We start from the raw sequence: 24,749 nt of genomic DNA, 5'->3' as shown, positions 1-24,749 counted from the left end.
CCGTTGTTGTTGTTGTTGTTGTTGTGCTGTTGCGGTAAAAGTACTGAGAGGCCACCATTGCTGCCAGCTGTTGTTATATTGTTGTTGCAATTGGCTGCGAATGTGGAGAGATTAAGGCCACAGATGCTTGGGGAGTTTGTGATAGCTGTTGTTGTTGTTGTTGTTGTTGTTGTAGTAGTAGTTGTTGTTGTGGTTGTATTGGTTGTTGTTGTTGTTGAGTAGTAGTTGTTGTTGTTGTTGTTTGTTTGTAGAGAGTAATAGTTGTTGTTGTTGATGTTTATAGTAGTTGTTGCATTTGTCGTCAGTTTACCTGACGACAAGTTGGGGAAGAAAGTCAGAAAACGTCGCATTAGCCCAAGGACAACGAGTTTTTTTTGTTTTTTTATATTTTTGATAATTTTGAATCGAATTTCGGTTTTTAGCTTCATTTTTTGCATCAAATATATTTGGGTATATTTATATATATATATTTTTTGGTTTCTTTTTTGCTTTAATTTTATTTTTTTTTTGTTCTCTTATATAAGTATTTTTGAAAGTGTGTGTGGAATTTCATTTAACTTTGGATTTATTTATATTCTGTGATATTTTTTTTTTTTTTGGTTGTTTGTTTTTCGGTTTTATTTTTTTGCTTTTGTTGTGGTACTCTAAAAATTTTGTGTATATTAATTTTCCTAAGAAATCTTTTTTGTTTTTTGACTTAGCTCAAACTTTAGTGGTATTCTTTGGGGTTGGGAGGAGGGTGGTGGGTGGTGGAGTGCGGTTTACATAAGTTTATTATGTGAACAAAAATATAGTTTCCTTTTTGGTGCAAATAGTTGTTGGGCAAAGGAGAGAGAGAGAGAGAGTGAGAGAGAGAGCAAGGAGAATGTCTTGAAAAAATATTTTCCAAAATAATTCAAAAATTTTTACTGTATTACTGGGGATTGGGAGTGAGGGGAGGGGTAAACTATAAATTGTTTGTTTCGTTGCTAAGCAAAATTTATTTCTTTTTTGATTGTTGTTCTGGCAAAAAAAAATAAAGAAAATTAAAAAAAAAAAAACCTTTTACCTCCTTTCAATGTTTCGTTTTTCTCTCCAAGTCTCTCACACACGCACACACACACACACACACACGCATTCGCATATATGGGTGTGTATGTGTGAGTGATCTATAACACACGCTACCGTTAATCAATCTTGTAAAAAAAAAATGATCATTTTTATATTTCGCATCTTTTTTCTTTCCTTTGTTTGTTTTTTTCTTTCGGATTGTGTGGTAGTGTTTGGAGAGAAGAGGGGGGGTTGGTTGCTGGTGGTGGTGGTGTGGGGGTCGTCTTGGGAAGAAGTAAATATAGCCAAGTGTGTGTGTGTGTGTGTGCCTGAGTGTTTGTTTGTGTGTGTGTGTGTGTGTGTGAGAGAGTCTGTTTTTGTTTGGTTTTTCTTTTTGGGTTTGGTTTTCTTGTAGTTGTTGTTGTTGTTGTGTGTGTGTGTTTGTGTGTGTACGGGTTTTTGTGTACAAAAAAAACACCATCACCATAATTATAATAATTGTAATTTGTAAATTTATAGCAAATTTATAGCAATTGTTGTTGTTGTTGTTGTTGTGTCTCTCTGTGTGTATTCTGTGTACCTTTTTGTTTGTTTGTTCGTGTGTAATTTATATATATATATATTTAGATTTATATATAACCCTGACCATTACTTTTTGCTACACCTCTTGATTTTTACAATTTGTCATTGGAGAGGGGTTTGTGTGTGTGTGTGTGTGTGTCTGTGTATTCTAGGGGGAGGGGGGAAAAGGTTTGGTTTTAGAAGGGAATTTGTTTGGAATTCAAAAATTTAGTTTCACTTTTCGTTTTTGTTAATTATTTCAGTAATTTTTATCCACTTAAGATATAATATACAAATTAATAGTTTTTGGTTTGTTTCCGCTTTTTTGTTTTTTGGTTGGTTTTTTTATTAATATTTATTAAGACAATTTGTGTGTGTTTGTCCGTGCGTTTGTGTGGGCGGTGGTTGGGTAGGGGGGTGTGAGTGTGTGTGTGGGGGGGGGGGGGGGAGTAAAGTTTTTAGTTTTGTTTTGTAACCAATTCAAGATGTTGTAAAGCCAATTTAGCCGTTTTTGTTTTTTTATTGTTTGTTTCACTTTTGTTTTGCATGGCCCACATAAGTATGCTATAATTATTGTTGTTCAATTCAGAAAAAAATGTTGTTTCTTCGTGTGTGCTTACAATATAACTTAAATCAACTTCTTGACCACAATTTACAATTGTACAGTTTGTTTTTGTTTTTTTTTACCAATTACATCAACTTAAAATTAAGCCAATTGTATATATATATATATCAGTGTCTTTGTGTGTGTGTGTGTGTGTGTGTGTGTGTGTTCTTTTCTATGTTCTTGGAAAAACGTTTAGTTTGGTTTAGTTTAGTTTGTGTTTGTGTGTGTGTCTTTGTCTCTGTGTGTGTGTGTGTGTTGAGGATATAGAGCGAGAAGCAAAAAAAAAAATTGTAATTTTTTTAAGGCCTTATTCAAGTTTTCTTATTATTTTTGTTGTTTGTTGTGTTTGTTGTATTTGTTGTTGTTGTTTGTTGTAAAGCTTAAATTTTTCTTATGTCTAAAAAAAGGAATAATTTTGCTTAAGGTAATTTGTAAAGAATTTTTTATACTGTTTTTTGTTTTTTTCTTTTTATTTTTTTTTTCTCTGAAGGTTGGTGAGAGGCTAGTGGAGGGTGTGGTGGGTTGGGGGTTGGTTTTGTTTTTTTTTTTTTTTTGGGGGGGGGGGGGGCGTAGCATTAATTGTATTAGCAGTAGTTTAATAAAAAAAAAAATACAAATTAAAAAAAAAATTTACGAAAAAACACAGAGAATATTTTCATAATAGTTAGCATTATAAAAAAAGGGGTTAATATTCGAGCAAATAGAATTGATAGATTGTATGTGTGTATGTATGTATGTGTGGTGTGTGATAGTGTGTGTGGGTGTGTGGGCGAGTGTTGTGAGTGTGTGAGTAAACTTATTAGTTATGATGTATTGTGTTCTAAGAGCGCCTTCTCGTCTTTTTCAATTGATTTCATTTTGATTTGATTTGTGTGTTTCAGTTTTCTCTATATGCGTAAGTGTGTGTGTGTGTGGCCAAGACCTTTGTGTATGTGTGCGCGTGTGTGAGTGTGTAGTGGCTTATTGTATGTACGTTTCTGTGTAGGCGTGGACATGGTGGGCGTTTGTGCTTTTTGTTGGGTTTTTGGGTTGGTTTTTCTGTTTTTTTTTTTTGTTTTGATTTCGCTTCAATTTGCCGCAAATCTCGCGAGCGACAAAGTGAGTGAGAGGTAGAGAGAGAGAGAGACAGAGCGAGAGAGAGATAGAGAGTGAGTGAGTGTGTGTGTGAGAGAGAGAGAGGATGTATGTAGAGTATGTGTAATATTTCACGCGTTTCACAGTTCATTTTGTTTGAATTTTGTTTTGTTGTTGTTGTTGTTGTTGATAATCTTTTGCTTACATATATGTATTTTATGTAAGGGTATGTATGTATGTATGTATGTTTTGTATGTATGTATAATAGTTTTTTTTTTCTTTTTTATAATTTTATGTATACAAATGCCAATTTTTATTTTTTTTCTGTGCTGTTTAAATTTTATTTTCTTGCAAGTTTCATTCAATTTTCAAGGGTCACGACAAACTGAAAGAAGGGGGGGGGGGCTCATAATGGGGGGAGGGAGGAGATGTAGGTGGAAAAGGGGGCGGGCCTTATTTGATTCGTCTTCTCTCTGTGTGTCTGTGTATGGGTGTGTGTGTGTGTGTGTTGTTCTTACAAAATTTTGCACACAAATGAAACAAAAAGAAATTTGTATATTCATTTCAGAAAACAAAACGTAAAAGAATTAATTAACAACAAACAATTCATTTGAATTGTTTGCTTTGTTTATCATCTTTTAAGGTTTTGTCCTACTAATATAATCTACAATTTGTTCATTAAGTCAAGAGATTTGTGGGGGTATTCAGGGGGAGGGAAAACAAATGAAGTCAAAACTCCTTTTGGGTACAAAACAAAAAGATCAAATAAAACACAAAAAAAATATAAAAATTTTTAGAAAATTTCAACATATACATTTATGGATATATGTATTTATGTATAACAAATATATATATATATAATTTTATGGGTCAAATGCACATTAACAAATTTTGTTCAGTTCATTTGTCTGTTTGACTTTTAGAGTTAAGTTTTTAGTTTTTGGATTTGTTTTGTAAGATTTTTGATTTGGGGGGGGAACAAAATGAAAACTTTAATCGGTTGGTCGTCCCTGAGAGTTGCTGGTGATTGGAAGGCCGCCGCATTGATTGGGTGAAAGTAAAAGGTTTTTAACGAAATTTCAAATCAACACAAACACACAAATGCATCAAGGAAATGTTTGACAAAATTTGGAATTAGTACTAATAAAAATGATATTAAGCAAATTAAAGAAACACACACACACACAGAATTATTAGCACAAAGGCGGACAGAAAGTAAAAATACACACACACACACAAGGTATTGAATGAAACATTTTGAATAGCTAAAATAGTTTCAAAATCAAAGATAAATTTAATCTCACACACAGTGAGGCAAAAAGTATTTGCATACATTTGAAACATTATGTATTTAAAAATTTCGAAATTTTGCTCTGTTTGTGTGTGTGTGTGTGTGTGTGTGTGTATAGGTGTGTTTAGGTGGGGGTTAGACTTAGCCATTCTTTTTCTTTTTTTTTTTGTTTATTACAAATATAAAATTAGCACACACAAAAATAAACGAAAACAAACAAAAAAAACAGAGAGCGTTTGAGGGGGGGGGGAGGGGGGCGGGAGAAATGACGCGGAGCAAGCTAGCTAGAGCTGGAGGGAGGTGGTAGACGTTCATGGGCTGGGCGGGGGGTAAGGCGTTAGGCGAATTTTTGGCGCGAGGCAGCAACAAGGCAAATAAATAAATGAAATATTACAAATACATACAAGGAAAATTTATATATTTTGCATATTTTTTTTTATTTTCATAAGTTTCTCCTAATTTGTGGGCTTTCGATTTCAATTTAAAAAACAAAAAAATGAAAGAAAATACAAAACAAATTCTCAGTTCTAAACCAAAAACAAAAAAAACCATTAATAAACTAACAAAAATATACAAAAACCACACAAAAAAAAAACAAAAACACACCAAAAAAAAAACCGCAAAGCCGCTGGGCAAATGTCTGTTGCCGCCTGCATTTTGTTTAGGATGCGGTGGGGCGGTGGTTAGGTGGTTGGGTGGGTGGAGAAGGATCAAAATTGTTGCGGCCTAACCGCAGCATAACAATATCAATTACATAGACATAGAAAATACGACATACGAACAAAAAAGAATACTGAAATCAATTGTTGCAGCACAAATTACAAAAGAAAACAACTTTAGAACGAATCTTATATACCCTTTTTCTCAAAATAAAATATTGAAATGCCTTGAAAATGGATTTATATTGTTTGAATCATAAGAAATCCAATTATATATTTATTTAAATTTATGTTTTTAGCTCCTTTTCTTTCGCTGCTTAATTTTGGTTGCTAACATTTTTGTATTTTTTTGAAAAGTATTTTTGAATTTAGCTTGGAAAATATACAGACAGACAGATATGGATATGAAACACTATTTTTTTTTTTACTATTTTTCACAAATTTTCACAATTTTTTAATAAAAATATTCTCTGTTAGTTTCCCTTGCATCAATTAGCATTTGCCCTAAAAACTATGCTATATTTTTTTTGAGAGAGACTCTGCCAGAAATAATTTGCATTATTTGTAGACAAATTCCAACTAAAGTTCATTAAGTTCACCTAATTAGTTAATCATGTTGATTTCTGATGCTGTCCTATTTTCTATTATTAATGTTTTTTGGTGTTTATTTTTTTTTACGAATTTGCTTTGTATATATTTCTTTCAGAGTTTTTGGTTTTGCTAAGGATTCTTGTGAGGTTGAGGTGGTTAGGGTAATGAGGGGGGTGGTGGTTTTTGGGGGGGCGGGAAGTTTCAATTGGGCAACTATTTTTCTTTCTGAAAACTAAAGCAAATGTGTACTCTTCTTCTTCTTCTTCATCATCAATCAACATATCTTGATCAATTTTTTTCATCAACATCAGAATAGAAAAATATCATCAGCATGGCGTTTTGTTATACATAATATTTTTTTTTTCTTTTTTTTTGTAGTTTTATAATTATTTGTGAGGGGAATTTCTTTTCTTTTCTTTTTCTTTTCTTATTTTTTTTGGTTTTTTTTTTGTTATTTTTACATGTTGACCGAAAGAAATTATAAATTATTTACCATCGAAACAATCAAACAAGAAAGAAATTTATATGCTATAAATAAAACGAAAAAAAAAAAAATAATAATTCGTTTTTTTTTCTCTAATGATTTACGATTTGAACTTGAACGAAATATTTGGAAAAAAAATAATTACAAAGTGAATTCAATTAATTAAATTAATCTTTTCATATTCTTTTGTGTTTCGATTCTGCAGGTGTGTCTTGGCCCAAAAGCTTAAAAAAAAAAAAATCAATTGAGGTTTTTTTTTTCTTCTTTTTTTTTTGGCCCTAGGCCTTAGTTTTTTGTTTTCTATTTCTTTTCTTTTCTTTTAGGTAAATAAATCAAAAGTTAAATCAAATTGTAATTGGGACACACAAATACATACATATGCATATGGGTATCAATGTATGCATGTATGTGTTTGGTGTGTTTGGTGTGTGTGTGTAGTAAAGTGAGTAAGAAAACAAAAAAAAAAAAATGAATTTTAAAATCGATTTGAAAAAAAAAACCAAAATTATACAAGTTGTAAAAACGATTTTGAATTTTTCTTCTTCCTTTTTTTTTCTTTTCTTATAGACTTTTTTGCTTTTTTTTTATTATTTTATTTTTTTTTTCTTCTTTTTTCGAGGGGAAGGGGAGAGAAGGGTTGGTTTTTTTTTTTTTTTTGATTTTTTTTTATATTTGGTATTTTTGCATTTGATGTAAAAAATGTAATAATGAGCTTTTGAGCGCAAATAGAGCGAAATAAAATAGGAGTAAATATAAATTTTTGTTCATAGAAAGAGGGAAAAAGCTTGGACTCACCTTGTGGAGAGACGGCCAGATCACCGGATTGCTGCAATTGCGAGTTGAGACCTAAATAGACGGAAATAGAATCGATTCGATTAGGCATGGGCAAGGACTATTTATTGACTATTCTGTACTTACTGAGCAGAGGATGTTCGAGATTGCCAATGGGGAAGTTAAAGGCGGCTGCCTGAAACATTTTATTCTCAGCTGGCGACATTATAAACGGCTGGGCGGCATGATGTGAGGTTAGACTATCGCCAATTTCCTGATCATCGTTGCCAGAGCTAAAAACCATATATATATATTAGAATACTTCTATATCATTTCGGATATCAAAGGGAAACTAACTAACCTTAGCGAACCCTTGCCGCCATCTCCGCTGCTGGAACGATTGGCATCGTGTTCACCGGTTGAATCATTACTATGCTCATCATTGGCATTTGCATTATTGTTGGAGCAAACCAATTCCATTGGCTCGGATTTAACATCTTCGGCACCGGCGGCACGGGCCAACGGTGATGGTGTCAGACTGCCAAGTTTATCGCTAATCGAGATGCCATTGCCATTGCCATTGGCTGAGCCAGAGTTGCCAGTGTTGCCATTACCATTGCCAGTGGGTCCATTTCCTAAAGCAAAACCATTTTCAATTTCATTCATTTTTCATTTTTTAAGAGTTGATTAGACTTACGTTTCTCTTCCTTGAGCGGCGGTGTATTATTATTATTGTGGTGCTTGATCGTACTAAAATCGGCCGGTGTCAATTGGGGCGAGGCGCTTCTTGCATGCAATGATGGCAGATCGGGACTATTTTGATTGCTCGATGGTAGACCATTATCGGAGCTACGCAATCGTTTCAATGCATGCGATTGTTGTTGTTGTTGTTGCTCCTCAGCGGCGGCGGCTGCTGTATTACTGCGATGCATCATGGCCATACGTTTCAATATTTGGTTATTAATGTGCATTTGTGGCGGCGGTGGTGGCGGTGAATTGGCCGAACCAGTTCGGCTGCTAAATAGCGTTGAGCCACCATCATCGTGCAATACATGATGTGGATGGGAATTATGTGAGCCACGTAGACCAGCGGCAGCAGCAACGGCAGCGGCGCTGGCATTGGCATTGGCCAGATTCTGTATTTGAGCCAAATGCTGCAGCAAATGTGATCCATTTTATTATTTTGTAACTCTCAAAACTCAAATCGATCTTAAATACTTACGCTATGCGTATCCTCAGCCTGTTGTTGTGTTAGACCCGAAACTCTCAATACTTCGGCTGTCTTGAGAAACGATTGCAATGACTTTTGATGGACATTCACTTCGCCATGATAGATGAACTCAACTAGAGAATGCAGATCCATGAAATTGACATCTTGCAGCAATATGACAGGGTGTTTACAGGGTGTGCTCTACAAAAACAAAAAAAAAAAGAAATAAGAAATGAGTCACAGAGTCAAACACATTTATTGCACTTGCATTGTGCAAGTTTCAGTTTCAGTTTCATTTTCATTTTTCAAGTTTGCCTATATGATTAGACTCTGATGTTCTGTTTGTTCGAGCAATTATCATTATGGCTGGCTGCGCTCTCTGCCACAGACAACCTTCAATTGTCGTTTAAATGTCAACAGAATATATATATATCCATATATATATGCATATATGCACATATATACCTACTTATGTGTCGTGTGTATGTTTTTGTAACTCTGTAGAGCGATTTGAAGTTGTCATTCGGACGCGTCATGCAGTTTATTTTTGTTGCTTTCGCTTTGTTTTCTCTTCTTTACATCTACCTACTACTACAACTGCACCCTGTAGCAGAGCCCCGGCCCCCCTTCTTCTCCCTTAGGTTCCCCCTCGTTTGGCACACACACCACAGACACACACGCATACATACAGAGTTGTTGTTCAGGGCCATCAACGCATTCGCATTCGCATTCGGATTCGCATTCCAGTTTTATAGGCAACCAACTAATGCGCATGTGTGCGTGTATTTGTATCTACATATGTGTGTGTGTGTGTGTGTGTGTGGATTTTGTGTATCTGTGCCGATGCAGTAAATTTCACTTATCAAGTGGAACTCCAACAAAGGGCGCTGCTTTCTGCTACTGCTAGAAATTAGGTCAAGCGTCTCACAGAGTCTCTTTTTTTCATTTTTTTTTTTTTGTATTGCTGGCTGCAACATCTCATCCTGTTTGTCTTATTTACTTCATTATATATACACACATACACACAGACACACAAAGAAACACATCTGGATATTTGCAATTGAGTTAGCGTTGTGTATTGTCGCCGTCGCCTTCGTTTTCCGTCTCCGTTGTCTGCGTATAACAGATTGCGAAATTGAGGTCAATACGCCAACAAAAAAAAAACACACACACACGATCACTACATATACATATATAAACAGATATACATATATCCATATATGCACCAAAATCACCTAAAGGTGGAGCAATCCAAAAATAACAACAAAAATTGCAAAAACAAAAGTCAATCATTTATTTCGGCCTGACTATAGATGAAAGTCAACCAATTACTTTTAGCCACAATTCTGTAGAAAAGGATTTGGACAAATGAAATACTAAATTACCATTAATGGGAGATATGAAACCCACAAACTTTTATATACTTGTTTTTAGTTGCGTTTGAAATTTAACTATAAATCAGTACTAGAAGTTTGTATGGAAAAGACTAAAAATAACTACTAACTATTTAAATAACTACTACTGATATTTCAATTGGCTTCAAATCATTACTAGTTATATTTGCAAAAGGGCTTTAAGCTAATATAATTACAACTTGGTATTTCCATTAACTTTAAAGTACCTTGAATTTACTAAAAAACTTAATTACTTTGTACTTAATTAAGTTTTATGGGAATTTATTGAATACTTGAAATATTTAGAGTGGCAAGTACCATAAATGAGGTACCTACATATGAAATTTAAGTTATAAAATTACTTGTACTAAGAGCTTGATTTAGCTTATTGTAAATGATGTCAATAAGTGCATTACTGTAAGAATTTGTTGGCATTTTCTATACATTTTTTACAGATTTCGAATTCTATATACTTTTTAAATTCGCATATTGTTTATCAAAGTTTTTAAGTAAAATTTGCCTAGTTTGTGGCACTAAACAGTAGTGACAGAGAGTTGCAACTGTCTCATTTTAGATTTATGCCACCTTTTGTTGCAATTATCTTGCTGCTTCTTAAGTGTTAACTGCGCTTAGTGTACAGTTGCCTTCTGGCCTTTCTCTTGTATTGTCTCCATCATCATCATCTACCTCCCCCTTCCCGTTTGCTCTCTTGCTCTGCCCTCTCTAAATGAGCAACACTTTGCCAACTTAAGTGGGTGCCAAATTGTAAAACAAGGCGTGGCAATTTTGCAACTGACAGTTACATGAATGGCCTGATGGAGCGGATGGTGGTGCGGTGGGGGGAGTTGGAGGGGGACAATAAGAGTAGAAAAAGAAATATATATTGTTTTCATTTTTGTTTTTCAACTCGCATTAACCCCCTTTTCTTTCTCCTCTTTCGATGCCCCCCCTTGTACTTGTTGTTGTTTTACTCCCATTTTCGTTGCTGTTGCGTTTTTCTTTTTTTTTGCCATTTTGTTTGCCGACTCTGACTGCTGCCTACTTTTCTTTTTCTTGCAGTTTTTACACCTAATTAAAATAATGCGCTGCAGTTAATTAAATATTTATGCATAGGCGCAGCAGCGATGGCGCCCAAGTCCCCCTCCTCTCTCCCTCTCTCTCTCTCTCTTTGTCTCCTCTATTGTTGTTGGACTTGGTCCACTTTGTGCCCCAGTGTCCACTGTAGCGCACCCCTCTCCTTCCACCACCCTCCTGAGAGGCCAATGTTCCAGCTTTGTCTTGGCTGTGTATTTCAAATTGAATTTCAACAAAAAAAAAGTTGTTTTTTTTTCCTTTTTGCTGTTCTTTTTCATTTTGTATTGTTGCATTGCCAACAAAGTTTCGGTCGTTTTTTCTTTTCTTACATTTTGTATACTAATTTCTTGGTATATAATTATTTCTTAAAAAAAGAAAATGAAGCGTGGTTGGGGGAGGGAGGGCGAGTCGATTGCTGTAAGAGAAGGCAAATTTGTATTGTATTGCATTTTGCTGTTTGTCCTAGGCATTTAGTTGGCCTTTTTAACAAATTAAATGATGACTTTTTCCCCGCTTTGCTCTGTCTGGATGTCTTATGGAAATGGAGAATGGAAATGACAACGAAAGAGAGCAAAAACTTTGCCCGTAAGCTTACAACTTGACATGTTGCAAGGCTTAAAGAAAGAGAGAGGGAGGGTGAGGTGAAAGGGACTGAGTGAGTGGTTTGTGAGTAACCGGAGGTTACCCCATTGCGTAATCGTCTTCTAATGGCAGGAGTCAAAAGGGGATGGCAACTTGCCTTTAATTGCCATTTACTGACAACTCAAAGTTTACTGCATTACCGCCCAAAAAAACTAAAAAAAAAAAAAAAAAACACCCAACTCCACCACCAACAACAACAACAACGACAAGGGAAAATAATGAAACAAAGTTTTCTATCATGTTAACAAATCATGTCGAGAAAGAGACAGATAGACAGACAGACCTGACTAAAGACTGTCTGAGAGAGAGAGAGAGAGAGAGGAAAGGGGAGACCAACTGCCTAGAACGACCTAGGGAGCCAATGAAGAAATGAGAAGTTTTTCTCATAGTTTCGGCCTCCTCCTTCTTCTTCTTCTTCTTCTTGTTCTTGTTCTTTTTCGTTTTTATTTTGTATAATTTATATAATTTCTGCTGCAATGCCAGAGCTCGAACAATGCAAATGGCAAACGTTGTTGCGAACATCCAAAACTTTAACTCCAACTGCGACTCTAAAAAATGGCCCCAAAACCACCCACACCCCCCCTCCCCACCCCACCCCACCTTCCATTATTGCATCCATATTTGCTTGTTTTATACTCGAGACTTCGCGGCACTAGGCAAAATAAAAAAAAAACAACAACAAAAAGAAAACCGCAATTGCGTGCAAATATTTTCAATGCAGTCACAGGCAGAAAAAGAAGTTTTTCTCGACGACTCACATAATTTTAATGTCATAATAAAACTAAAAGAGAGAGAGACCAAAAAAAACAAAACAAAACAAAAATAGAATAATAATAATACCGAAACGCTAAGGCGAGGTGAACCAGCCAATCAGTCAGGACAGGATCTAGCTAGAGAGGAGGTCCTTTTTATGCCCCAGGAGAGGTCAACTCGTGCATCTCTCATCCTTTTCTATCTATTCTGAATGTGTGCAAATATCAAATTAACATCTATTTGTTTTAAAATTATCTACTTCTTTTAAATTTTTATTGATTTTGTTTATATTATTATGATAAAAGTTTATTTCTTATTTTAAAGACAATAGAGCGAAATATTTTTTTCTTTAAGTTTTAAAATTTTTTTTTTTTTTTTTTGCAGATCTTTTCCACAATCTTGTTTCAATTATTATTATTATTGTTTTTTTTTTTAAATTAAATTTCAAAAAAAAAATTTTTTTTTTTTGTTTATATTATTATTTTTTGCAGGTTGTTTCAATTAATAATAATATTACTATTATTCTTTTTTTTTGTTTAGATTTCGAGCTAGATCAGTTTGGATTTTTTTTTTAAATATTATCACAATCCTTTTTTCTTTTTTTTCAGTTTTTTCTTTTTAATATTATTTTTTTTTTGTTTTCTCCGCATTATTTATATTTTTTAATTGCACTGTTTGCCGTATCCGGCCCTGAACATTACGCCGTGCTGCATTAGTACGCTTAACTTTTTGTTTTTTTTTTTGTTTGTTGCAGAACATTTGCTTAAGGAATTAGTAATGACCAAAATGACACCCTTTTTTTAGGTTTTTTTCTGCTGGCCCTCCTATTCATATCCTTGCATGATCGGGCCACACAAATCAATCACCTAGACGGAGGGGGGAGGGGGCAAAAGCGTGTGCCATAAAGGTTAAAGGTGCAGGAGTGTAGTGGAGAGGGTAAGAGAGGGGAGGGGAGGAGAAGCAAACGAAGTGCAAGTTGGTTTTGTGGTAAAACTGTTTAGCCATTTTAACTTGTCTCGCGGTCGGTCTAATATACGCCATAACAAATTGTAGGGAATTTTCTAGGCTGAAAATTATTACATGACTGTACACACACACACAACTTCCTTCCTTCCGTCCTTCCTATTTGCTTGCCTTCCTTCCTTCCTTCCTTTCTTCCTTCCGGCCCTTATTTCCTAACTTCCTTCCGTTGCCTTTAGTTGTTCTTGTTGGCTCTGCTGACATTTGCCGTGCTTGTGTCTGTCTTTCTCTCTGTCTCTTAGTCTCTCAGCCTTTCAGTCAGTCTGTTCTTGTTGTTGTTCTTGTTCTTGTTCCTCTTTTTGCAACTAAATAAATTAAAATGCAAACAGAACAAACGCAATCGCTGCCGAACAGAACAGAAAAAAAAAGAAGAACCTCCAATTCTCAAACTTTTTCTTTACTTTTGCAAAAAGCCATCGTCATATTTACGAAGCAAAACAACTTTTTTTCGCTATCCTCTCTCTCCCCCAAAACCTAACCTCATTCTTACCCTTCACTATGCATTTTATTAATTAGTTTTGCCAAAAAACGAAGAAGAAGCACCAAACGAGACAGCTAGATAAACAGAGACTGAGACACAGACAGACATAGAGTTGGAGTAAGAGAGAGAAAGGGAGAGAGATCTATCTATCTGTCTATCTATATGGGGACCTGCACCTGCTGTACTTGGATAAACAGGAAATCGCCTCAACGAATTTTGCAAATGAAAACGAAAACTGCGTCTCTGAGGCGGCTGCACCACATGTGCAGATGATGATGATGACGATGGAGGAGATGATGGTAGTAAAACCAAGTGTAAGTAGGTCAAGTTAATAAAAAAACAAAAAAAAAAAAACCAACAAAGAATTCAATTGCAAAACGCACACACAGAGACAGATCAAGAGGGAGCAGCCGACAAAGAGGGGGGAGGGAAGGGGGAAGAGATGGCGGGGCACAAGAGACTGAGCAAAGACACATAAAAGATACGCCATGATCTTTCATAGTCTGTTTTCAGGGTGAACAAGTTTAAGGACTACTAAAACAAAAAAACCAAAAACTGGTCGCCCCCTGCAACACAGTTTTCTTTCTGTCTCTCTTTTGTATGTGTGTGTGTGTGTGCGTGCGTGCGTGTGTGTGTGTGTGTGTGTGTTTGCATGCCCTTGCAGAGGGCATTACAATATTGTAATAATACCACACCAGACGATCACATAAAATATATATATGTATGTATATTCATTTACCAATTAACTAAGCAAAACGCTGCCTGCAGAAATTCGCAATTTATGCCCCTCTCTACATGTAACGATTACTTTTCATCAGATTTTTATGAAATTTGGTAAAAAGATAGATTTTAGTTAGCCAATCATTATAATCTAAGCACTATGGTTATAACATTGATATTTTAAACAAAATAGGCAAATGATTGTGGGGGTTATACAGAAACCAGACGGACATATCTAATCAAAGATGATGCCTTTTGAGCCCTTTAAGATGAATCAAGTATATATAACTGTGTCAAAATGATATTGCATTTATGTCTTACCTTCAAGAGATCACGGAAATATGGACTACAGGCGGAGAGGACAACACGATGTGCCTTTATGCTGCGACCTTCACAGGCTAATGTCACATCAACGAAATCCTCATCGTCTCGTAAATTCTCAAATGCTGAGGTTATGCTGCTCTGGTAGTTATTCCAGCGCAAACAGAAATGCTGTGTCTCATCCATTTTGTGTGCAGTTGTTGTTGTTGTTGTGGTAACAGCAGAAGTTGTCGACGACGACAATAATGGGGAAGACGACCTCAATGGAGATGCTGGCAAAGATGTTGCACTAGTTAATGATGATTTTGGTTTGTCTGGTGTTGTTGTTGTTGATGTTGCTGCTGCTGTTGCTTCAAAAGATTCTTGTATAGACGATAATGATAATGACGATGTTGCTGTTGTTGTTGTTGTCTGCCTAGCGTTGTTCTCGTTGTTCTCGTTGTTATGGTGATTATTGTTGTTCAAATCGTCGTCGTCCTCAACTATAACAACGCTGGCTTTTTTAGTGGTCACCTTTTTGCGTATTTTGACGGCTTTCAATTGCCAATATGGGTGAAAATAATATGAGAGCTTGTTGTTGTTGGAACGTTTTTGGTTTTCTATTCCAATACTTCTTAGTAGATGATGATGATCTTATTTGTTGTTGTTGTTTGTTGTTTGTTTGACTAAATGCACTTAATTATTATTTAACTGCAAATAGAAAGAGGATGAAATAAAACATTAGATTAGTTTATATACATATATACATATTTATATTAAAATTCTCTTAAGAAATTACCAACTGAGCTTAAGTAATATACAAATAAAAATGTTCAACCATTTTATTTTATAATTATTTTTCCTTGTTGTTGCTTTTGTTTTTTTTTAATTTTGCCATCACATGCAAAATTCATTTTGCATATATTAAACAAATTTTTTTGTTTTTTTTTTTTTGCTTTTTTTATTGTTTAAAATTTGTTAACAAATGCATTTTAGAATGTCAACCACGGCGGCGACGAATACGACGAAGCATTCAAGCGTTTTCTATGTCACACACAACAAAAATTAAATTAAAAAATTAAAAAAAAAAAAAAAAAACCACAAAACAAAACAAACAAACAAAATACATACAAGAAGAAAAGTTAAAAAAAAAAAACAAACAAAAACTTTATTGCCTAGAAATAGAACTAACTATTACGACTTAACAGATACTCTATAGATCAGATACTCAGATTAATTTAAGCCTTTTTTGTATCTAATCAATTGAATTAGTTTTAAGACAAGTTCAATCCATCAACTATAGGAAAAAGTTTGTTTTTTAAAAGCCAAAATTACTTTTGAAAACTAAATAAATGAAACAATATCATGTAAAGTTCAATGTGTATTACTTATAGAGGTAGGTATAGGGTATAAAAACTATCAAGACAACAATTAGCACTTAAATGAGGCACAACAACAACAAAAAAATTACCTAAAACGAGTGCAAAATCCAGCACAGCAAAGTGAAAACAGCAAACGCATCACGATTTATCATAATAACTAACTGAGCACAACAAAAAATTATTATACAAAAAAAAATAGTAAAGAATAAAAAAAACACTTGTAGTGCAAAAAAAACAAACTGTACATAAATTGAACAAATGATACGAGAAAAGAAGAGAAGAAGTCAAGGAATTGCATAAAAAAAGGGTAAAAAGGGAATGAGTTGGAATAGACTTTGGGCCAATGCAAATCTCAATCTGACAAGATTTTTAACGAAATAGAAATGAAATGAAAATGAAACGTAGCTTTTGGGCATGGATGTTTGTTTGACGATGATGATGAATGCTCCTCGATGCGATAAGCGGCATCGAGAGCCAAAGAGCAACCAACTAAAGAGATAAATAGAGCGGGAGAGCGTGTGAGAGAGCGTGCGAGCGAGTGAGTGAGTGAGGCAAACAATAGAATGGAGGAGAGAACGCAGCAGCGGCAGCGTAACTGACTGACTGACTGACTGAGTAAGAGGGAGAGAGAGCGATAGCAAAGCTTTCGTCGACATTGAAAGTGAAAACTATTAGATAAGTAAATACTTATACACATACACACACACAAACCATGCATATAATATGCAGCAGTGTGTATCTGTGTGTGGGAGGAGTGTATATACGTATATCTATGTATGTATGTGGTTATAGCAGGAGGTGCCCGCTCTGCCTGCATTTCGCCGCTAACAAAAAACCATAAAATAAAATAAAATATGTATAAAAATAGCGCGACAATTGTGTATGGTTAGTTGCCTGTTCCATAGTTGCCATCTCACCTTTTTTTTTTTGTTTCATTATTTTCTTTTGTTTGTTGCTGAGTCAAAGGTAAGGACATGATATCGCATATAAAATTCAACAATTTGTCCCTCTTTGCTGTTAGATATTGTTTATAACATTTATATTTTTGTTTTTATTTTTCGTGCATTTTCTATTCTTTTGTGAATTTTGAGATCAACAAAAATGAAATTCGATTTTAAAGCAAAAAAAAAATGATTAAAATTGAAAGAGAAATTTCGTAGTAGTTACATATATTTTTTATGAACTTTTCTCTCTTACACACACACACACACACAAGCATAAATAATGATCATATTTTGATTATTATTATTAATATAATAATTATTATTACACACTAAGACCGCGAGAGACCAAATGACCGAACGACCGACCGAACCGATTTTAAATTAATATTTTTGTGTGTTATTTATTTAATTATAAAGTATAATATTGCAATTGCATGAGGTGTTGTTGTTGGTGTTGTTGTTGCTGCTATCATTTGGCTTGTTGCTGCAGGAGGCAACGTTGGCAGCTCCACATTGTAGGCTTTTGCTGGCCATAAGTGGAATATATTGTAAATTAGTTTTTATTCCTTAAGTGTTTTGGCAACAACTAAACACACACACATAAAAAAAAATGCCAGCATCGTTGTCGCCGGCGCTGGACAATTTTGTCTACTTGATTATTCTTGTTCTTGTGATTTTCTTATTATTTTTAATTTCTATATATATAATTCTTTGATTTTTTGTGTATTATTGCGTTTGATGATTGCAAGCGTAGAAACTCAACTGAATTCGTGCTAAAGAAGAAGAGAGTCGAACACTCTGGCATTAATGGCAGCGCAGCAGTCGCAGCAGCAGCAACTGCGACGTCGACGTAGCCAAAAAAAAAACACACACAAAAAAGCGCATTAGGCGGCCGACGGCTTCAGCTCACACACATCCAGAATAAAAAACGCAAAAAAAAAAAACTATTAAGCGAAATTTTTGGCAAAAACGTTTAAGTGTGTGTGTGTGTGTGTGCGAGAAGAACAAAGCCATAGAGAGAGAGATAGAGAGGCGGCAGCCGCCAGACATAGAAAGCCAGAGCGAAAGAAAGAGTGAGCAACAGGGAGAGTAGAAGCGCATAGTACGGAAAGCCGGGAGGGGAGACACAGACAGACAGACAGACAGAAAGAGAGAGAGAGAGAGAGAATGAGTGTATGCGCGCACGCTCTGTTGAAGCTAAGGATCGGCAGGTAAAAGGGATGAGGAATGCATACAAATGCCCATGTGTGTGTGTGTGTGAGTTGAGGGGGAGAGGGGTTTGGCTGGTTGCTTGAATTTTGAACTTGAACTTGCTTTTGCTTGTATTAGAATATTTCATATAAAATTCCCAGACGCAGAGCCAGACGAAATCACTTACACACACACATATGCACGCAAAGCTTGCAGCAACAGCAGCGGCGCCGACGCACACACACACACATAGAGACGCACACGGATATACTTTTTGCATGGAAGTCCAAATGTTTTTGGGGTTTCTCTCTCTCTCTCTCTAGCGCTCTTACTCTCATTCTAGACGACTCTCACTAGCTTGTCGCATTCTTCTTATCCCCTGCCACCCAGCCGGCAAGCAACTGGCTACATCTCCTTGTTTCTCTCATGCTTTTTTTGCTTTTCTTCTTCTTTCTGTTCTATGCACAAAAAATAAAAAAGAAGCTGACTAATAATTTATAATAAATGACAACTAAAGTTTTTTTTCTTTCTCTCTGTGACGAACGGCGGCGCCTTGACTACTCACTCACAATGTTGGTGGCCAAAGGGGGGCAAAGTAATGGCCTTTGTCTTGAGGGGAGAGGAGATTGGGGTAGGGGAGGACACTCTATAGTACGAAAGTAACTCTCATATTACCTAAAAACTTGTGGGAATTACTCGGATTTCTAATGGGAAAAACCACAATTTGTAGTGTGACCCAAAAGTAGAATTTGATTCGTTGTATCTGAATCCAAAACCAAAAAAAAGCCATGTGCGAATTGTAAATGAAATCTATATACGATATGAACAGAGAAACATACCTGTATATGTACATACATACATATATAAGATATATATACATATATAAGTATATTATAGATTAAGAGTATAGAAGTTGCATTTACATATATGTATGTACATACATATATAATTGATGACGCATTTCTGAAATTCTACATAATTCATTTGATTTAGTTTTTAGAATTCTTATGAATTGAAATTTTGACTCATTTTTTTAATGATTATTATTCACATTTGAGTTTTTGATAGATTTTAATAGTTAAAATTAAATACAAAACCAGTTTTATAACTTTAATTTGTTATATTTTGTTTTTACTATCACAATTTAATTTGTAATAAGTTAAGAAATGTTTATTGAATTTGAATTTATCTTTCTCTGCATTTCTCTTTTAAAATCTTTTACTAGGTAAAGAATGTATACAAAAGAGAAGCTAAAAGTGTTACTCATTAACCCCTCCTCTACTTACTCACTAACTAACTATTAACGCTCTAAGCTGATTAAGTATATACAGTGAAACCTCGATATAACGAACTTCGTTATAACGAAAAACCCAATATAACGAATTTTTTGTTAAGTCCCTTGAAAGGACTAAGGTTTTACATTTCAGTACCTATAGCGAATCAATAGATATAACGAATAATTTTGCGATCCCCCTCAGATTCGTTATATCGAGGTTTCACTGTAATACTTTTTTTTATTTCATTTCAAACATTTATTTATACTAAGCTGATTAAGCATATAAATAGTAAAAAGAAAGAATACATACAAACACATATATTTATATAAATAAATGAATGTACCTACACATATAAATAAATAGTCATAGGGCAACTATAAATGCTATATACAGTAATGGAAAAAAGTCAACATACACCTCCAATTTTAGCATAATTAGGCTTGTTGCTCTAAAAATTAAGAATGTCATAATTTATTTTCAATTTTATTTTTATAATTTCGGTCCTCCTGAAAGTTAACTCTATGCGAAAAAAAATTCAAAAAATTTCAAACAATTAAAGTTATTGGCAAAAAACAGAAAGAGTGATGGAAAAAGTCTACAAACACCGAAATCGCTCCTCTTAATAACGGTAAAAAAAAACAATGATTTTTTGTATTTTTCAAGACTTTTTCGACAAATTGATTCTTTGTAGGTCTTCCTTATTGCTCAGAGTTTTATAAACAGGATCTAATCTAGGAAAAAATCGGGTAACTTAATGCCCGTTTTAGAGTATCCTTAAAAAAGTCCTTCAAAAAACAAAACTAGTAGGCAGAAATGGTCGAAACACATCGCAAAATGTCATCGTTAAGGAATAGAAATTTCGAAATTTTTTTTTTCTCGCATAGAGTCAACTTTCGGTCCTCTTAATTATGACATTTTTAATTTTCAGAGCAAAAAGCCGAATTATGCCAAAATTGCAGGTGTATGTTGACTTTTTTCCTTTACTGTATATAACCCAGAAAGAAAAAAGACGAATTTTATCCTTTTTTTGTTTGTACCTTTAATTAGATTTTCTTTTTGCATTTAGGATTTTATTTTAAGTGAAATGATTTCTTTTTTTTAACTGTGTTTTACTTTATTTTTAATTTTTAGGGCGTTGTGTCAATTTGGATTTATGACTTTTCAAAGAAAAAAAAAAGAAAGAAATTATATACAATTCTAGTCTCTATCAATTTTAGTTAGAAATTAGTTGGAACGTTTTGTTCTTCCTAAGTTACATTTTTGAGATGGCGAATACAAAACAAAAAAAAAACCATCAAAAATATTGAAATTTCATTTGAATTCATATTATTTTCAAACTTTTTATTCAATTTTTCCCTCATTTCGGTTTGTTTTTGTTGTTGTTTTTTTTTGTATTTTTTGTTGGATTTTTGATATTGCAAATAACAGATCTTCGCTGCTATTCGCATTTATTTCGCGTAGTGCTTACGAACTTTATCAAGGCTAAATACTAAAAAGAAAAAAAGAAACAACAAATTTGGGGCTGTTGTTGTTGTTGGGTATTATTAAATTTTGTTTGCCGCTGCTGCTTATACTCGCTCTCTCTCTCTCTCCCTCTCTTTCTGTCACTCTCTTTTTGTCTATCTATCACATTCACACGCACACTCATTTCATTTCTGTCTCTTTTACACTTTAATAGCGCAGCAGCGGCCTTGAAAATAGTTCTAGAAAAAGTTGCAGCACTCTCTTCTTCCTCTTCCACCTCTCTAACACTACTACTCACCTCTCCCTCTGTCACTCTGCATACATGTGTTGGTGTTTCTTTGTTGGCATATATGTGTGCGTTTGTGTGTGTGAATTGGTGCTAGCAATTATTTGGCTGACTGCGCTGCTCGAGCTTATAAAACACTAACAAATGAGAGATTAGATAGACAAGTAGTTTATTCAGTTGGAAACTAAATTGTTGTATAAAGCCATTAAAAATAGATATGCAGACATCTAAAGGTAGCCAACACCAAATGAGGTAATACATACATATACATACATATATCCGACATAGTTTTCTTTCTTATCTAATTTCACAGCAGGTGAATTCAGATAATCCATTCGAGTATCAAATGAAATAGTTAAATCAACATCGACCTTTAAGATAATTTACTTTTTTCTATATATAAATTAATGCAAATACTTAAAGATTTGGCAATTTTATGCTTATTTTAATTCACTTCACAATAAATTCATATATTTAATGTTAATTTTACTTCAATAATGTTTGATATCAGTGGAGGATCGTGGGCTCGATTTTGGAGGGGGCGAAGTGAAAAATTTGTTTGACCAAGTAAAATTTCTTAAACAAACTCAGATTTTCTATCCGACTCGGAGTTTTGGGAGGGGAAATTTCCCCCTTTTCACCCCCCCGTCGATCCGCTACTGTTTGATATACATTTCTTGTTTTGATTCTTATGAAAACTTCTTATATATAATTTTTCACAAAACTGAATAATTCCCAAAACTAAAGCTCGAATAAATATATATTTTCAAATTCTACAAATTGTATATTTATTTCCCAAGAATCCACACACTAAAACAGTATCTAACGGTTCTAATAGTTAGTGTTTATATATATATTTTGAGATCTAATTGTAAGAATTAATATTGATTAAAAATCAATATATTAAACTGCATCTAAAAGTTCTAATTTCAGTATTTAATTATTTCGAAAGTGAATTTCCAAAAATTTTCTATGGAAAGTTTGTGGCTTTATAAATTTTCACTATGAAAATGAGTTTTTAATGGCATAAGTAAAATGTTATTAATCATAAATAATAATAGCATATAAAGTATCCCTTAACAATAATCATTCAAAAGAGAGACAAAGAGAGCAAATAATTGTTAACATTTTATTAAAATAGTTTTAGTTTGTTGATAAATTGAGGAACTACCAGCTAGCTAATTGATCATAATCGTGTTCTCTCAGTGTATTGTCACACACATACGTTGTACATACATACATACATACATACATATGTATAAATCGACCATACATAGGTAGTTTTTAGGCGTTTGCTCTATCTATCAAAAAAATGTGACGACGACGACGACGGCGACGGCAGCGGGAGCGACGGTTGGTGGACAGCTGACAGCGGATCCCATAAAACTTGTTTGTTCTAGCCCCATCTCGCTCTAACACCCACACATTGTGTTTAGTCTGTCTCTATCTCATTCTCTAGAATTCTACGGTTGCTTCTATTTCTAATGCTGTGCCTTCTGCTTTTCTTTTTAATGTGTGTCTGTGTGTGTGTGTGTTTTGTGTTTGGTTTCTCTCTTTCTCTTTTTCTTAAACATTTTTTTGTTTGACCGAAAAAGTTGGTTTGGCTTTTTTTTTTGACTTTCGGTCTGGTCTTTGCTGGTTGCTATTTTCAAGGTTACAGTTTTTGTTGTTGTTGTTGTTGTGCAAATTTGATTAGTAGTTGTTGGGCTATTAGGCCAATCATATATGTACTTATAGATATACACACACTCTCACGCACACACACACTCACACACACCCATGCATTTACTCATATGGAAAAAGGCAAATAGTCCAAGTCAGTTGCTAAGCGAATGAAAAGTTATAGAGTTGATGGTTTTTGGTTGTTGTTGTTGTTTTTGGTCTAGGACATTTTACAAAACATTAAACAAGGTCAGTCCACATACATACTCCCACAAACACACACGCCCACACCCACACACACACAAACACACACACACACACACACACACACACAAACAAAACCATTTCCACTTGTTGCCCGGCTAGACAGACTTGCCGGCGCCCACAACACAAATGTAAAATCTAACGTCCAAAGCACACAACGGCAGAGAGGGAGAGAGAGAGAGAAAGAGAGTGTGAGTAGCTTATTGAAAGCGAAAGTTTCCTGTGTAAAAACTAGCAAGAGGAAGAGGGAGAAGGCCACCATCATCAGCACGATGATGACGCAAGGCAACCAACCAACCAGCTATTACAACGTACAAAATGCAAGTGCCCCCTCTGGGTCTCTCACTCTCTCACACACACACACTCTTTGGCCCTCTCTCTCTCTCTCTGTATGTGTGTGACTGTGGGCTAGACAAATGCTAGACAGGCACAAAGCAGAGATGAAGTGCTGCTGCTGTTGCTGCTGCTGCTGGTGGTGGTGGCATGTGTACTTATGTATGTTTGTGGTGCATGCCACACACTCATGGGGATATGCATTCAACAAAGTGAAGTGAAATTTATGGGCCATTTAACGATGTGCATTTGCTTCTCGCACACATCACTCATACGACATGTTGCACACACACACACACACACACACACACACACCTGAAATAGGTTTTAGTTCTTTTCTTTTGTAAGATAATTAGCAGGTGACCTTTAGTCATAAGCCAATACTCTTATCGCTATGCCAGAGATTAGTCTTCTTTTAGTTAGTATTTAGCTAAATATATACATATATAGACCAATATACACAGTTAGCAAAATGCTGACTCAAAAATATAATGCAACACGGCGTATGTGTAATATCATTCATCTTCTATTTTATCTGTTTTATCTATGTTATTTCTATTTTGATTTCTATTTCTCTCAGTGTAGCAAAGACATGCAAACAATTCAAAAACAAAACAAAACCCAATTCTTCCAACTGGTAAACTGAGCCAAGTTCAAGGTCTTGCGTTCAACAACGTTGCGCGTCTGGCTCTCCGCTTTTTAGTCAGCGTCAGCGTCAACGTCAACGTCAGCGTCGACGTTTGCGTTTGCGTTCAGCTAGGTGCGCGCATAATAGATACAAAACATTTTCTGTATATGTATTAGAAACGAGAGAGAGATACACAGAGAGAGCGAGATCGAGAGCCAGAGAGCAAGAGAGCTTGAGAGCAAAACGAAAGCGAGCGCGCGCGTGGCCTTATACCACGAAACTTAGATTACTCTATTCCAAGTGGAACCAGCGGAGCAGGGGGGACCCACACGAATGGAACCTACTCATATGTATGTATGTATGGAAAGAGGGTCAAACATGGCAGACACTGGAGAGGAGGCAGGGTAAAGAGCAGAGGGTTAACCCAGACACAAACACAAAAAAAAGGAAAGACAATTCTGTCTGCCTAAACTGTCCTACTGTTTCTTCCAGACAGTTCGTTTCTTTCATACACCAAAAATACCTATGTACATACATATGTATGTGCGTCTGCTACTCTGTGACTGTGTGTCTGACTGACTGGCCGGGCCCCCCAACCACCTCCTCCTCTGTTGTCACCCCTAAACAAAAAAAAAACCCTCTATGAACACTATGGCC

General features: G+C 35.0%; 1 protein-coding gene and 1 long non-coding RNA gene across 3 annotated transcripts in view; both read right to left on the bottom strand.

Moving 5' to 3' along the window:
• LOC6652887 (broad-complex core protein isoforms 1/2/3/4/5) overlaps positions 1-15,290 on the bottom strand; it is a 37,750-nt gene extending 22,460 nt beyond the window's left edge. For both annotated transcript variants that reach the window (XM_023181372.2, XM_023181373.2), the window contains exons 1-6: positions 14,683-15,290; positions 8,290-8,478; positions 7,765-8,221; positions 7,429-7,702; positions 7,215-7,360; positions 7,092-7,142 (exon numbers count right to left, since the gene is read on the bottom strand). In XM_023181372.2, coding sequence (XP_023037140.1) covers positions 7,092-7,142; positions 7,215-7,360; positions 7,429-7,702; positions 7,765-8,221; positions 8,290-8,478; positions 14,683-14,868 — 1,303 coding nt within the window. In that variant the 5' untranslated portion in view covers positions 14,869-15,290. The remainder of the gene's footprint in view (positions 1-7,091; positions 7,143-7,214; positions 7,361-7,428; positions 7,703-7,764; positions 8,222-8,289; positions 8,479-14,682) is intronic.
• A 64-nt stretch (positions 15,291-15,354) lies between these two features.
• The window catches only part of LOC124460528, a 30,204-nt gene continuing 20,809 nt past the window's right edge, over positions 15,355-24,749 (bottom strand). The window contains exons 3-4 of the long non-coding RNA XR_006954442.1: positions 21,218-21,342; positions 15,355-15,372 (exon numbers count right to left, since the gene is read on the bottom strand). This is a non-coding gene — a long non-coding RNA (uncharacterized LOC124460528). The remainder of the gene's footprint in view (positions 15,373-21,217; positions 21,343-24,749) is intronic.

Source organism: Drosophila willistoni (assembly GCF_018902025.1).
Source record: "Drosophila willistoni isolate 14030-0811.24 chromosome XL unlocalized genomic scaffold, UCI_dwil_1.1 Seg142, whole genome shotgun sequence".
Classification (NCBI taxonomy): domain Eukaryota; kingdom Metazoa; phylum Arthropoda; class Insecta; order Diptera; family Drosophilidae; genus Drosophila; species Drosophila willistoni.
Note: the sequence above shows the minus strand (reverse complement) of the source record. Positions and strands in the feature narration are given on the sequence as shown.